Genomic DNA, 16,899 nt, shown 5'->3' with positions numbered 1-16,899 from the left:
AGTTACAATCCCTTTTTATCCGCTCGATGTGCCCCGGGTTATCGAACAAATATATCTCGATACGGGCTCACATCGGCCAGGAACCGGCGAACCTTTATCGAGTTTGAAATCAGAGGTAAGAACACACGCCGCCGGAACGCACTCCTCAGGACGAGGATCCACCAGTGTTTTATCGTCGGCGGATTGGGAAGAAGAAGCTTTTTCTTTTTGGGGGACGATTTTGGATGTCTTCACCATTTTGGATTTAAAGAAGGTGACGAAGATTTGGTAATTTGGAAGAAGAATTTTGCAAAAGGAACCACTGATTTGTGAATGAACTCAGAGAATACGAAAAGGAAATTGGGAAATTTGGAAGATTGGAGTTGCAAAAGTACTAAATGATAAAAGGAAGGGATATTTATAGGTTCAGGCAATAGCGGTTCAGTATCAGCGGTGGCCGACCACCGTCTGACATGCATTAAATATCTTGAAAAACTAAATCGACGGGACAACTATCACGTGCGTCATGGTCGAGCCCAATATAAACGTCAGCTTGTAATCCGATCGAGCCGTTAAAAAATCATATCGTTTCTCACCACATTCTTCCTGAGAAACGAGGGGACTATCTGTATGCAGTCGAAATAGATTTTGGCCTTCGTATGATCGATCGAGTTCGAAACATAATCGATCGAAGCGAGACTTCGAGTCGGGTTCTGAAGGTGGTACAAACAAGCTTCAAATCCAAGGGGCCGATATCCTTATCGAGCCCGAATCCAAATCGAGTTATGATGCAAAGTAAAGTTATCGAGCTTATGATCCAGAGACCAACCAACATCGATCCTGAATCAATTCAAGGGTCCGAGTCAGAATCGAGCTCAAGCCAAGATCGAGAGCTCGAGTCTAGACCGAAGACTCGAGTCAATATAGAGCTCATAAACAAGAGCCGTTGCAATCCCACTAGAGGAGAGAATCTCGGCAGGAATTGTGAAAAAGCTGATTTATCATGGTCTCCACTATGTATTTTTAATTATATTTAAAGTAAGATCCCTTTACTATAAAAAGGGATGGTTATCATTTCGGCAGAGGGCTAGTTTTTTTGCTTATATTGTAATCCAAATACCATATTCTCCCAAAGTGAAGAGTTGTTCTTTCAAGCGTCATTAACTGATTCATCTTGCTTAGTCCTAAAAATCGCTTTCTTTACAACTTTGTTTATTTTGCACTCTTTGCGGTCCATATTTGATATTTTCTTTTATCCTTACGATTTGTATTGAACTATATCACATATCCTTAGAACTACGAATAAATTCAACTATATCCGTTTTTCGGGTAAACATATTACAAATTCAACGAATATAATATAAATTCTTTCTGATAATAATAAGAAACAAATGGTGAATACTTATTATCTCATTGTCTCTGCCTTTATTTTCTGAAAAAATCTAAATTCAAACATGACAAAGATTGTTTAAGAAGTTTATACGATCAATTTTCGACTACAATCATTTTCTTAGATCGAATTTTATTATTACTGAATAACATTATATAATTTTCAAGTGAATGCATTGAAAAATATCGCATGTTTAATCACATATCACAAGCAGCACGGAAAACTACTAATAAATTCTTTTACATTTGATGAGTATTTTAGTTTTAGACTTAACCCCACTCAAATATCATTAAGTTTTCTGATTCCTTGTAATTTAACATAGACCAAAATATGATCATATAAATTCTTTCTAATAAGAAGAATATTGGAATACTTAGCTCATTGCCCTTATTTTTTCCAAAACAACAAAAAATAAAGCCGTTTGCAACCGAATTCATACTTGACCCCTTTAATAAGTTCTTTATTTTCACATAAGACGACAAATTATTCAGAAGTTCATACGTTATATGTTCAATGGTATTTATTGCAACATCATCTTTTCAAATATATATTTAAAGTAACACTCGTATATTGCACACATATTTTGGACTCAATCATTCTTTTGAATTGAATTTTATTAGAATTGAGTAAAAGTTAAATAATTTTTCAGTTAAGGTTAAAAAACTTTCCATTTTTTTAACCACACATACGAATCAAAAAAGTGCAAAGTAAAAATTATAGTAACTTGTTAAGAGTGAATAACGTATTTATTCAAAATATAAATATTGTTATGGTGTACAACAATTATCAATAAAAAATCTTTTCATGTGAACATCAAAGAGAAGTGGTGAAATAGATATATTCTCCAAGTCCTAACAACTTTGAAGTTTGAAGAATAAAAAGGAAAAACTATAGAAGAAATCCCTCAACCACTTGACAAAATTACACACAGTAATAATTTACCCTAGTCCCAATAAACTTTAGTCAACTGTAGTTATAGTATAATTTGACTTACCATTGAGTCCATACTTTGTAAGAATTTTGACGTCATAACTTAAAATGTATATAGAGACATGGGAATCCACGAAACTTTAGGGTCAATATATATAGTAGTATTCATTGTCCGAAACAAAAAGGAAAAATGAACAAAAAAGTAAAGCAAGAGGGTGAAAAGTATGAAAGGAAATTTTGTAAGTAAGTAAACGGTATCTTCAAGTATCGTGCATGCATTTTGTTGTGCTCTCTGTTTTTGTTTTTTGGTTTGCATGCACACACGCTTTCTCTCACTAAAAAAATCTCTTTCTCACTCTATATATACATAGTACTATAGTATAATGCAATCTGAAAAAGGAACTGCTGTATCTGTAATTTGGTCATCGAAACTACCACCTATCACCGCTACCGACCACCGCCGTTTTCTTGTTTATTTTTCTTCAACTGTGATTAGACCATTTTCTTGTGTGCAGATTCACTTCAAGATTTCCATAATTTCATGCCCATGCTAAGCAGCCTACTCTGTTTTCTGGGTGCACCAGTAGATTAGGCATGGCGAGTTTTTTCTTTCTTTTTCTTTTGGGGGTTTGGGATTTTTAATTTTGGGTTTATTTGATCTAAGTCAATGATTTCTTGAAAGGGTTTTAGGGATTTTTGGATTTGGAAATCTTAAATATGGGGTCAATGATATGCATGAATGAGGTTTGTCGTAAGACGACGTCGTCTGAATGGAAGAAAGGTTGGAGCTTGAAATCCGGTGGATTTGCAAACCTTTGTTACAACTGCGGGTAATTTCTTCTTTTAGTATTGTTGTGTAGTCAAAAAATTTCTGTTTCTTTCAGTAGCTTTCTATGAATTGATTTCATGATGCAAGGGCAGTTTGGGGATTTGGGGCTTTTTCATTTCCCCCCCCCCCTGAAATTGCTGATGATTTTCTTTTTCTTTGCATTTTGAAATTATTCCTAAATTTAGGATTTTCAGTTATATGTGAACATTTTTTGTTATATATAGTTAGTGAGTGGGGTTTTCCCTCCCTTTTACTCTTTTTATCAGAAGTAGGAGCAGATTTTGTTTTTTTTTTTTATTATGTGAATTGATGTTGCTTCCCAAAAAAAGAAGCCTCCTTTTGGGCAAGAAGAGGAGATGGGTCAAAGTCAAAAAGACTGTATGGTGTCTTGTTGTTGCTTCCTCATTTTGGGGGAAAGAGACAAGGGTCAGAAGTCAAAGGACCATATGGTGGTGCCTTTTTGTTCTTGCTTTATTCATTTATGTTTCTAAAAGAAGAAGAGTGAGGTGAGTTCTAATTACATGATAGCTTCATGCATATACCTTTCCATCTTATCTCTAAATTATTAAGGTTACTACTTAGTCCCCAAGATTAGAGGCGGATGGCGCATAGCATCTATGACTTCAACTAAACCCAATATTTTTGAACATGGATGCATATGTAAAAAATATCACTGAATTTCAACAAATATTAAATTCTAAACTCATAATTTCAAAAGTATAATGAGTTTAATGCTAAGGGCCTTAAATGTAGAATCCATCAAGTGTAAGTTTTGGATCCACATCTACCCAAGATGACAGCAAATTGGCCAGGTGGCTACAATTCGAATTGCATTGTGGCTCGTGTCTCCCTACTCTCCTGTTAACTATGTGAAAGAAAAGAGCTTGGACCTAAATCAAGAAGAAAATAACCTACTCATAGAACTTGAGTCTGAGGACAATGTTGCTTTCCTGGCCTAGAATTTTTGCTGCTTTCTCGGGCTTCAAGTACTCGTGATTCTTGAAATCTCTCTGTCACCTTTCTGTTGGTCTTTGTTGGCGAAAGAGTATGCCAGCCTTAAATGTCAACTGCTTTATTGTTAACTTGGCTATATGACTCTTAAAATCAGTAGGTAGATATTAAGTAGGTAGAAATTCCAATTCCTCCTGATTTTCATGGTTCATTTCCTTCTGTCACCCTTCTATCGCTTAACAACTTGTTTGGATGGTTGTTATGTATCATTTCATAATGTATCATATAGTATTATATTGTATTGTATTGTATTGTATTGTATTGTACTGTATCGTTTTCATTTATATGATATTTAGATAGATTGTATTGTTTGCCGTCGTTTCATGTTGTCATGCACCAACAATATGAAAAATAAACTTGCAATATTATAGAAAAAGTAAGCTACGAGGTAGAATAATTATATTAAAAGGTAGGGTAAAGGATAAAATATGATTATTTAACAATAAGGAAGGGCAAGGTGAGAGGAAAAAAATAAGGCAACGACGCGACAACACCAAATCGGTCGTTCCAAAAAGTGACACTTTTCGTCGTTACGTAACGACGGATTTAACGATTCGATACAATAAAATTTAAGTAATAATCAAAACAAACATTGTATTTAAAGTAACAATATGATACAATACAAAATGTAACAACCATCCAAACAAGCTGTAATTGTTAATTATTTGGAGCATTTTGATCAATCTTACATGTAATTGATTTTTATTAGTGCTTCTGGTGGATGTCTTAGTTTCTGTTATGCTAACTTAGTAAATCATTAAACTTTATTTTGGCTCCTGCCTTCATTGATGTCATCTCATTTGAGTGCAGATCTGCTTTTGAGAACTTATCCTTCTGTGAAACATTCCACATGGGGGATTCTGGTTGGAGGGAGTGCAAAATGTGTGGGAAGGTAAGTTATAGAGTTGGGTCAAGTTTGTCTCGTCGAGTGATTCTTGACTCTCTGTGCATATGGTCTTGCAGCATCTACACTGTGGGTGCATTGCTTCAAAATATTTGTTCGAGTACTTAGATTTTGGAGGTGTAGGGTGTATAAGCTGCGCAAGGTGTTTGGATGATCATTCCATGAGACCAATGCAGGTTCTTCTTTCTCCTTCCCTTTATCTACTTCATTTTTTTTATGTCTCATGGAATAGAGGGTGAGGAAGAGGCGTAAACAGTTGCACTAACTGGAATGAAACATAGTAGATATGATCCAAATATCAAATATGTACAGATTTTAGGAATTGTTATTGGTGGGACAAGTGCCTCTGCGATAAATGTGGTAGAGAAACGAAAGCATGTCTTCTTATCATTATCTTCAGTTTTTGTCCCTTTTATAATTGGTCCAACGAGCTGCTTGTATACCGGGATTTCCCCATTACATCAGTAAACCTTATTACTTTATAAAAATACTAACACAACAACTACACCTTAGTCCCAAACAAGTTGACGTCGGCTGTATGAATCCTCACCTCTTTATTCAAGCTCAACTGACATCATCATCATACCAAATAAAATAAATTTATATATAAATATATATTATACATACATACATACATATATAAATATATATATATATATATATATATATATATATATACACACACATATAAGCGTAATAATTATAATAATGATAATAATATTAGAAACTCTCTAACAAGTCTAAATCCTATTCCCAACTAGTAGTTCATCAAACTACTAATAATGATAACAATAAGAATAATTTGAATAATTGGACCGAGGGGAGCAATATTTACCACTGTTTATCCGGTATCTGCAAGTACACAAACCTGTTACATAATATATTAAAATGCATCTGAATTATTCTTCATCATTCATGTTCTTGGAAGTTAATGCTGAATTGTTGTGATTGAGTATTCGATGAAGTGACATTGTCTTGAGTCTCTATCGTTTATTCTGCTTTTAAAAACATTTACTTGTTTGTTAAGTCCCGTGGATGATTTTACAGCTAGAAAAATTGGAAGATATGCTGCTCTTATCCAGCCCTTCAATTCTGCATATCCTATTTATGGTAAAGATAGTTGTAGATTGCTAAATTTGGTGCAGGAGCACTAAATTTGGGTTATCATGTCTATGTAATGTATATGGTATACGGCAGTGGTTTGGTGCTTGTCTGATGCATTTGACATTTAATCTAATATATTTTATTGTGATGTTTGCTAATTTTCCATTGTAATAGAATATTTTGATTTATAATATTTTGGAATTATGTCGGCATTTTGGCCTTGTGGATAAATGTCTTACTTTTTCTGAAGCAGTGGAAGTACTGTTCTTCACTATGCTGCAAAATACAATGAGTATGTGTATGAGATTTACACCTTTAGCAAATGGCAATTACATTTTGAAATACAATTACTCACAATATGAGGATGGATGAACATACAATGTACCAATTACTGTAGTTTACACTTATCAAACTTGAAGTCCTCCCTTTATCCTTGTCAAGTAGTGTTATCACTCATTGGCAAGTATTGTGCTCCATTTTACTTGGTTGCTCATATCTTACTAGTGTGGAGATTAAGAAAAGAAACAATGTGTTATGACATTGGAGTAAGTAGGATACATGGTTAAAATAATAATTGAAACTCGTTAATGTTGAGCTGTCCCACATCGGTGGGATTTGAGGTCCTTGGTTTCCTTATATGGTCTTAGGCAATCCTCACCTCATAAGCTAGCTTTTGGGGTTGAGTTAGGCCCAAGGTCCATTTTTCAGCTAAAAGAGATACCACCATAGAACAGAGGCTAATAAAATGTAGTAGTTCATGTATTTTGACTTCTTGTAGTAAAAAAGTACTCTTCAAGGAAAAATGGTAGAGTAAGTTGCTAATAACTAGATGCTGGTCAAGAAATTGGGATGGCATATATTTTGTAATTTTTTTTCCTTTTTAACATTTACTATTCATTTAATCATATTTGCTTTCAGTCTTGAAGTATATGTATTGGAACGAAATGGGCCCCAATAGGGCGAAATGGATATAGAAAATTCACATAGCCGGACCCAACTAGTTTTAGCTTGAGGCATTTTTGATTGTTCGATTGATTGATTTGATTGTCATTTCCTAGAATTTAATGTATCGTGCCAGTATTGTTTCACCATGTGTTCACTTTTCTCTCTTCTTAGTTTGTTTTACTTTTCTAATAAGAGTTGTTTTCGGGTCTCTTTTATATATCAGCACCTTGCCTACATGGGCGGATCTAGAGCAAACATTACGGGTTCCCGTGAACCCAGTAACATTTGCATAGACCCTGTATTTGTACTAAAAAATTCATTAAAAGTACAAGAATATTTAGTTTGGAACCCAGTTCGTTGGTCCAATTATCATGTGAATTAACTTGAGATTGTTATAGGAACCCATAAGCTTAAAATTCTGGATCCGCCTCTGCTTGCCTATGCTAATTGTTGTAGTCCTTAACATATTTGGTTGATAAGTTCCAGACATATTTTAGTGTTACCATTCTATAAATATTTTGGCAGGTACCTGCTGATGATTTTCGTGATAGCGCCTTCGGAACTAATTTTATACAGCCACTTCATGTGGAAAAGGGAGTAGATAAAACTAACTTCGACAAAGGAAGGCTTCCAATAGTGAACAATATAATGGAGATTAGTGAGCCTGGTCAACCCTTTCAAAGTCAAAAGGATGAGAATAATGTGTCTCTTGGGAAAACTAAACAAGAGAAGGTGCTACCTGTTGGTGATGTTAGCACATGCTTTTCGAATCTCAACCAGCAGTCTATAGCTTCTCTATTTCGAGAACAAGACAATAGCAAACCAAACCAAGGGGTAAAAGAAATGTATGACACGACCAATCAGCCATCACTAGATTTCTCTTTGAGTACTCCTGTGGGTTGTTCAAGTTCGGGATTATCTTTTCCTGATGGAGGGGTCGAAGGAAGGGAACATGAAAAAACTCCCTTTCAACAGGGGCTAAGGACGCGCCACATATTGCTCAAGCCCCTCAAACCTAGTCCCAGTTTTGGTTCTGATTCGAACAAAGAACTGCCTTCACAGACACGGATTGCAAGGCCTCCTGCAGAAGGGCGAGGAGGCCGCAATCAATTACTGCCTAGGTACTGGCCTAGGATTACAGACCAAGAGTTGTGTCAATTATCTGGAGAGTATCCTTGTACTTGCTGCTCATTGTTACTATTGCGTACTTTTGAGTTGTTCATCATCCTGTTAATCATAATAAAATCAGCAAGCTTTACTTAAGGAATTTTTTATGTCACTTCTCTAGCTTGGTATCAATTATGTTTGCTTTGACTGCTATTTTAAGCTTGAATTCCGCTATAGTTCCACTGTTCGAGAAGGTCCTAAGTGCTAGTGATGCTGGTCGAATTGGTCGTCTGGTTCTCCCCAAAGCATGCGCTGAAGTAAGACCTAACTCTTAAGATTTCATGATTCATGAAGTTCCTACTATTCCCCTTGTCCCAATTAGATAGACTTATTTAGGCTATTTACGGTCGATTTGACCAATTTTGGAGTTAAATCTGGTTTAGATTACTTTGTCTGGTGGGCATAAAAAATAAGTAATGAACTGTATGAACAATTCTAGAATTTGCAATATTTCTGACAGAATGTTGAGAATATTTACTTAAAAATCTTTTAGTCGAAGATCATTTCCTTTGACCCACGGGAAGCAAAGTAGGAAAATTGTTTTGAGGTAAAGGAGGGATAATATATCTTGTCTCTTACCTTTATGGTTGCTAATGGTTAGATTTGGACACACCTTTTTGCGCTTTATGAATTCTAAATCCTTTGCAGGCATACTTTCCTCCTATCAACCAATCAGACGGTCTGCCAATAAGGATTCAGGATATAAAAGGTAAAGAGTGGACATTTCAGTTCAGATTTTGGCCAAATAACAACAGTCGGATGTATGTTCTGGAGGGTGTCACCCCTTGCATACAAAACATGCAATTGCAAGCTGGTGATACTGGTAAGTTTCTTCATTTGATGTTGTAAGTGTCAGAGTTTCTTTTATGTCCTTTTCCCCCCTTAGTTTCGATTCTGCTGCAAGGTTACCTTCTTTTGTTCTACATCAATGATGCTGCACTTGATATAACCTCCTTAGATGCTTCTTCTTGAATATTATTCTTCTTTTATTCCTTTTTTCCCCTTCCAAAATCAGGGATAATCTGGTGATAATATATCCTGCTAGTGTTCACTACATCTTATCATGTTTTGATTCCACTTATGTTAAAAATAGATGAAGTTGATTATTTTTCAACAGATAAAAAATGGAGATAATAATATGAGATCTGTCGATTTGGTACATCTGTCAGATGCGTCATATTTGGCACAAATTTCTCTATGCCTTTCTTTACATGATCGTTGATTCTTCATTAGACTCACCAGTAGACCGTGCACTTGGAATTTGTTAGTGATTTCTAATTATAGCAACTAATTGTGGTATTTTATTTCAGTGACATTCAGTCGAATTGATCCTGGAGGAAAGCTTGTTATGGGCTTTCGGAAGGCAACAAACAGTGTTGAGACACAGGTTAGTTAAAGATAATTTGCTTGCCTTACTCAGTGTCCTTCAGTTATTATCTTAATGAATATATCTCCTCTTGTCAATTCGCAATCACAGGATCCTCAGTCCTCACACCTCCCCGATGGTAGTGGCTCCGCAGATACTTCATTTACTGGCTTAACTGAAAACCTTAATGTGAGTAGCTAGTTTAGCCTTTTAGGTATTTGAGAAAGCTAGTAACACGACATGCTTGCTCCATTGGTTCTACTTTTTCCTTTATGCAAACTATCTTTGTTTTGGCAAAACATGGAAAGAATGGAGGCAGGACCAGTGCTGATTCTGTGCACCGGCAAGTGCCTGTTTCAGAGAAGAAAAAGACTACAAACATCGGGTCTAAAAATAAGAGGCTTCTCATGCATGCTGATGATGCCATGGAGCTTAGAATCACGTGGGAAGAATCACAAGAATTGCTCCGTCCACCTCCAACTACCCAGCCGACCATTCTTGTGATTGAGGACTGTGAATTTGAGGCGTATGATGTAAGCCAACTCAGTGTACATTGTGGGTGTGTTTGGTATGAAGGAAAACGTTTTCCATGAAAAATGTTTGCCTGGAAAATGTTTTCATGGAAAATGAGTGGTTTTATTACTTATTTTCCCTTGTTTGGTTGGTGAGCGAAAACTTTTTCCAGAAAATATTTTCTAGTGTTTGGTTAGAGAATATAAAATATTTTTAGGAAAATAATTTTATATGCTACTCTCCTCAACCCAACTTCCCCAAAATCCTCATGTTTCCTATACTCCCTCCCCCCCCCAAAGCTACTCTTCCACTTTATTTTCTTCAAGAATTTAATTATTCTTTTCAAAATTCACACAAACCCAAATGAACTAATATGCTAGTTTACTTTTTCAAACAAGAACAAGTTGAAATTTGAGTTCGATAACTAAAAAGAATACTTTTTTTTTGTTGAAAAAGAAAGTATCCTTTCTACGACAAGAAAAGAAATTACTCATTTTATTGAATGAAAGAAAACACTTTTTCTACATCATGAAAAAAATACTCAATTTGTTGAAATGAAAGAAAATACTTTTTGTACATCATGAAAAGAAAGTATTTATTTTGTTGAAATGAAAGAAAATACTTTTTCTACATTATGAAAAGAAAGTACTCGTTTTGTTGAAATGAATGAAAATACTTTTTCTCTACATCAGAAAAAGAAAATACTTAGTTTGTTGAAATGAAAGAAAATATTTTTTTACATCGTGAAAAGAAAGTACTCGTTTTATCGGGAAAAAAATACTTTTTCTATTTCAGGAAAAGAAAATACTTAGGGTGGAGAAGGTTGAAAAAGAATTTTGAAAAATATTTTCCCTTCTTTTGATCGGGAAAACATCTTCCTCCAAGTTCGTGAGGAAAATATTTTCCAAAACATTTAAGCCAACCAAACATGGAAAACTTTGAAAACATTTTCCGGAAAATATTTTCCTTTGTACCAAACACACTCAGTATCACACAAATTTTGTTTCTTCCCATTTTATTTTTCTTCATTTCCTTTCCATCATGATAGAGATTAGTAATTGAAAACTATAATGCTTTCTTTTAACTATAGGAACCACCAGTCTTTGGAAAGCAGACAATATTTACTTCCCGGCCTTCTGGGTAAGGCAAAGACTCTTGACTATTAAGAAAAGTTTTTTCAGTGCTCAGAAAGTTTTCTCATTATACCATTACATTTAGCCTCATTGTTTGTCTATTTCTTTCCACGTGCATTGGAGGATGTAGAATCTGAAAAGATCAAAGACAGAAACTATGTGCTTTTTCAATAATATTTGCCTTTGCTTTTGCTTCATATCAAAGCTGTTGTTATAGAAAATGAGTGGATTTACTGCTGCTTATTTCACTGCTAGAAACTGCAAGATTTTTTGTTTGTGGAGTTCAATGAGCTATGATGATTGTTAAGTGGTTGTAGTACCCTTTGTACAGGGACCAGGAACAATGGGCTCAATGTGACAGCTGCTCCAAGTGGCGTAGATTGCCCATGCATGTTCTCCTTCCTCCTAAGTGGACTTGTTCAGACAACATTTGGGACTCAAATAGGTTTGTAATCTTCCATTTTGGATTGTTATTATTTAAGCTTGTTATATGATTCTCATTTATAAATATCACATTGCTGAAATAAAGAAATGTTTTGCTTCTTGTCCATATGGTGAAGTTTCTTAATAGGTAAACCAGAACTCAGCATTGAACCCCCCACGGCCTCACCCATCTCAATTTAAGAAAAATGTGGATTAAACATTTTATGTGGAATTTTCTTTTTTCCTTTTTGGCTTCTCATATCATTGGCAAGCTTAGCTAACTGGAGCAAGTTGGTTTTAGACCATTTAAATCTTTTAAGCACATTTAGTTGTCCAAGATGCCATGTTCTGATGCATCGCTCTGAGATTTTTCATGTTTTTTTAATGTGTGTTGGTGGGGGCTCTGCAAACTGATATAAACCTCTACCCGTGTGTACTTATTGACTAAATAAGGTATGAAGAAAGGATACAGTTATCTTATCCATTTTCTGCCAACAGTTTTCTTTACAGATGTTCCTGTTCGGCTCCTGAGGAGATTAAAGCAAAGGAACTAGAAGCTTTCTTTAGAGTCAGTAAGGGTATCATATCTTTTCTCCTTGTTTAATAGACTATCTCCCCTACCACTTTTATTTGTATTTTTTAATTTTTTCCTCTTTCAGGAAGAGTGGTTAGACATACTTTAATGTTCTTTATGAACTGTTATACAGCGTCAACCACTACATAATTATGATGTAGTCAAGACTTATATATGGTTAAGAATGATGATGAATGATTAAACATGTCTTACTTGCTAGTACAACAACAACATACCCAGTGTAATCTCCTACAAGAGGGGTGTGGGGAGGGTAGTGTGTATGCAGATCTTACCCTTACCTTGTGTGAGGTAGAAATGTTGTTCCCAATAGTCCCTCTGCTCGAAGAAAAAACAAAGCAAGTTTGAAAAAATACAGTAGTGAAGAGACCATGTTGGAAATACCGGAGAAAAGAAACAGTAATAACAAGATAGCCGACTCAAAGGAACAACAGGTAATATAAAAAAATTACAGAATAGGATAATATGAGAAAAATACTAATACTACTTATACATAGAAGGACGTGCATATAAGGTGCTTCAAACTGTCATCACGCCTCTCCCACAGGAAAGTGAGACATTGGTCCTCGACTACCTACTAACCTTCTAACTTAATCCTCGATCTCCATACCCTCCTATCTAGGGTCATGTCCTCGGTAAGATGAATATGTGCTATGTTCTGTCTAATAACCTTACCCTAATACGGCCTACCTCTACCTCTCCTTAGACCTACTATTGCCAGCCTCTCACACCTCCTTACTGGGGCATCAGTGCATCTCCTCTTCACATGCCCGAACCCATCTCAGCCTCGCTCCCTCATATTGTCCACCACGGAGGCCACTCCCACTTTGGCCCGTATATCTTTGTTCCTAATCATATCGCTCCTGGTATGCCACACATCCATCTCGGCATCCTTATTTCCGCTACTTTCATTTTCTAAACGTGTGCGTTCTTGATTGGCAACATTCTTTTCCATACAATATAGTTGGTCTAACAACCACTCTATAGAAGTTTTCTTTAAATCTTGTATGCACGTTTTTATTACACAGCACACCGGATGCGAGCCTCCATTTCATCCACCTCGCTCTAATACGATGAGTGACATCATCGTTAATTTTCCCATTATCTTGGATTTTTGACCCAAAATACTTGAAACTTTCCCTCTTTGGGATGACTTGTGTATCAATCCTCCGTCCACACCCACCTCATGTGTTGTGTCACAAAACTTGCATTCCAAGTATTCTATTTTGGTCCTGCTCAACCTGAAACCTTTAGACTAGAGGGTCTGTCTCCAAACCTCCAGCCTAGCATTAACTCCGTCGCGTTTCTTGTTAATCAATATTATGTTATCTGCAAATAACACACACCATGGCACCTCCCCTTGTATATGTCGCGTCAGTTCATCCATCACCAAGGCAAATACGAACGGGCTAAGAGCTGATCCCTAGTGCAACCCAATCACGACTGAAAGTATTCCGAGTCTTCTCCCATTGTTCTCACCCGGGTCTAGGCTTCATTCTACATGTCTTTAATCGTCCTAATGTATGCCACATGTATACCTTTAGCTTCCAAACATCTCCATTAGACCTCCTTGGGTACTTTATTGTATGCTTTTTCTCTTCCTATCCCTATAATGCTACACCAATCTCCTTACAAGATAGATGTCTTTCGTAATTGACTACTCTGGTATGAATCCGAATTGGTTCTCGAAAATAGACACACTCATCCTCATTTCCACCACCCTCTCCCACACTTTCATAGTATAGCTTAGTAGCTTGATATCCCTATAGCTGTTGCAATTTTGGATATCACCCTTGTTCTTGTACAACATAATCATTGTACTCCACCTCCATTCCTCGGGCATTTTAGTCGTCCTAAAGACGACGTTAAACAACCCAGTACGCCACTCTATACCTACCTTTCATGCACTCTTCCAAAATTTCACCAGGATCTTGTCTGAACCGGTCGCTCTTCACCTTCTCATCTTACGAATAGCCCCCTTTAACCTCCCCAAACTTTATACACCTACAATACCCAAAATATCGACGACTCTCGGAGTGCTCTAAGTTACCCAGCATAATATTCTTGACCCCCTTTTCATTTAAGAATTTATAGAAGTATGCCTGCCATCTTCGTTTAATGTGTGCCTCTTTCACCAATACTTTGCCTTCCTCGTCTTAGCTGCATTTCACTTGGTCCAGGTCTTGGCCCCTCCTCTATCTCGCCTTGGCGAGCCTATATAGCTTCTTATCCTCGCCTTTGTCCTTAGCTCTTCATATAAGTGTTCAAAAGCTGCTGTTTTTGCCATCGTAACCGCCAACTTTGCTTCCTTCTTCTTCGTCTTATACCTCTCTCTATTCGTCCTCTTTTCCTCCTCATTTTTTCTCTCCACTAACTTCATATAGGCAACCTTCTTGGCTTCCAGCTTTCCTTTGGACCTCTCCATTCCACCTCCCCTTAATGTCCACCAAAGTTACCCCTCGAGACTCCCAACACCTCTCTAGCTACTTCATTAATGCAATTTAGCTGTCCTATCCCACATGTCTTGCTAGTAAAATATAGAATCTTTTAGTGCTTAAAAGCACCCAAAAAATCAAGATCTCTTAATCCCCAAAATAAGGGTTCTACATCTTACGTGAATTTTTTCACTAGTAAACCACATTGCACACTCTAGCATACATCACTTGTGATGTAGCTTCAAAATTTTACTAGCTTGTAAGATGCAGAATATTCAGGAAAGGTGAAGTTGATAAAAGTTGGTGCTTCTTCTAATTTGATCAAATGGAAGTAACTGTATGGACAAGATTCGTCATGAAAAATTAGTCACTTTCAAAAAGTTCCATTTCTCAATTACCATGTGGAGATGTAGATCGTCCTTAATTATGTTCAAGCGGTAGCGTTTGCACTGACACTGAATTAATCAACCAAGTTGAAGTTGGACTTCAGTTGAAATCCATAGTTTGTAGCTTCTTATGATGAAACCCCTATTGTTTTCCATCTATTGACCCGGCCTTCCTTGGCAATCCGAGTAGCTGCCAAATAGAAGTTGTTCCAATGCAGATCCATCTATAATAAAGATATCACATCGTGTGGAAGTCTTTGAATTAGGCTGTGTAATGTCCTTTGGCTTGTCAAAAATGTATAATGTTCTGTGTTTCCACCTACTTTATAAAGATAATTTATGATGATTGTCTCTTTAAATGAACCAAAAAGTAGTAGATGCATCAAAACCATTTATGTAGGTAACGTTTTTTGAAGAAAACAAATGAGTTGTGGATCAGGATGGGGTATACTTTATACATGTTGATGAGTGGACTTGCTAAGTTTTGTATTCTACGACTTTTTTGAATAGAAAAGAAGTGAAACTATTTTGCTCATTTTTGTTTTTACCAACCAAAAGTTGCAAACAAATATAATTTCTTCTCTTATATCCTCACGTCTAGAAAGTTGATTGTTTCCTTGTATAAAGATTATTCCCTTCACTGTTATATTGTTTTCATTTCCAGGTCACAAGAGGCAAAAAATTGCCGGGAAAAATGAAGATTGTGAACCGTCTGGATTAAATGCCTTAGCAACAGTTGCTGTTTTGGGAGACAGCATTAGCGACCTGGGAGAGCCTTTAGTTGGAGCCACAACAAAACATCCTCGGCACCGTCCTGGTTGCACTTGTATTGTTTGCATTCAGCCTCCTAGTGGAAAGGGCAAGCACCAGCCTACGTGTAAGTGCAACGCCTGCTTGAGTGCGGAACGACGTTTTAAAACCCTCATGCTGCGTAAGAAGAAAAAACAATCGGAAAGAGAGGCAGAAGTTGCACAGGCAAAGGATCAGGTTCCACCTAAAGATGGATCAGAAACAGATGGGGCAAGTGGAGCTGAATTGATGATGCAAACAAGTCATTCTGAAAACGAAAGAAATACAAACGGGGATCACATGGAGAAAGTTGGAGCTGGCAAGGGACAGTTGGACCTTAACTGTCATCCTAACCGCGAAGATGAAATGCTAATTGAGGCAGCAGCTGGAATAAGCATGACATCTCTTATTAATGCTGCTGATCTTCCACTGGATATGTATCAAACGCAGAATGGGCTCGCAACCTTGGACAAGTGTTTGCTGTCATTAGCTACTGCTGGGAGTGAAGGACAGCAACCTGATAATGGATGTGTCAGACCTGCTGATGCTCAAGTACAGGAGAATAATGGTGACAATGGGTAATTTCGTGATTCGGCCTGTTAATATTCTTTCTTTATCTTTTAAAAATATTTTTTGAACCTTGGAAGGGGAGCCTTGCCGCAATGGGGTAAGAGTGCTACCATGTGCCTAGGAGGTCGCGAGTTCACCCGTAGAAATAACCTCTTGCATATATGTAAGGTAAGGCTTCATATTATAGAACCAATGTGGTCCAGTCTTTCCCCATACCCCGGCATAGTAAAAGCTTATTGCACCGGGATATCCTTTTTAAAATGCATTATTTATCTGTTTTTTTCACACATACGTATCATCTACATTTACTAAAGTTGTTCTATGTGTAAATAGTTGAGCATTTCAGGGAACAATTTGTAAATCTTGATTCTTTATGATCTAAGTGCCTGTCTGGAACTTTTCTGCAGACATCATTTGATTTTCATTTTTTGTA

General features: G+C 36.6%; 1 protein-coding gene across 1 annotated transcript; it reads left to right on the top strand.

Annotated features, from left to right (window-relative positions):
* The first annotated feature begins 2,554 nt into the window (after positions 1-2,554).
* LOC107828580 (B3 domain-containing transcription repressor VAL1-like) lies at positions 2,555-16,899 on the top strand. Its single transcript, XM_075232666.1, has 13 exons — positions 2,555-3,129; positions 4,950-5,031; positions 5,103-5,219; positions 7,618-8,261; positions 8,420-8,516; positions 8,908-9,082; positions 9,570-9,646; positions 9,737-9,814; positions 9,934-10,158; positions 11,229-11,278; positions 11,603-11,716; positions 12,193-12,272; positions 15,772-16,899. Exons 1-13 carry the CDS (start codon positions 3,017-3,019, stop codon positions 16,476-16,478), a joined length of 2,559 nt encoding a protein of 852 aa, XP_075088767.1. The 5' UTR covers positions 2,555-3,016; the 3' UTR covers positions 16,479-16,899.

The sequence above is a fragment of the Nicotiana tabacum genome, chromosome 2 (genome assembly GCF_000715075.1).
Source record: "Nicotiana tabacum cultivar K326 chromosome 2, ASM71507v2, whole genome shotgun sequence".
Taxonomy (NCBI): domain Eukaryota; kingdom Viridiplantae; phylum Streptophyta; class Magnoliopsida; order Solanales; family Solanaceae; genus Nicotiana; species Nicotiana tabacum.
Note: the sequence above shows the minus strand (reverse complement) of the source record. Positions and strands in the feature narration are given on the sequence as shown.

What these genes read in the sequence shown, in the direction of transcription:
- LOC107828580 (XM_075232666.1), top strand. Translation starts at nt 3,017, where the DNA reads ATGGGGTCAATGATATGCATGAATGAGGTTTGTCGTAAGACGACGTCG. An exon ending in ATTGCAAGCTGGTGATACTG is followed by an intron (nt 9,083 to 9,569) that starts GTAAGTTTCTTC and finishes ATTTTATTTCAG; the next exon opens with TGACATTCAGTCGAATTGAT. An exon ending in TTTCTTTAGAGTCAGTAAGG is followed by an intron (nt 12,273 to 15,771) that starts GTATCATATCTT and finishes TTTCATTTCCAG; the next exon opens with GTCACAAGAGGCAAAAAATT.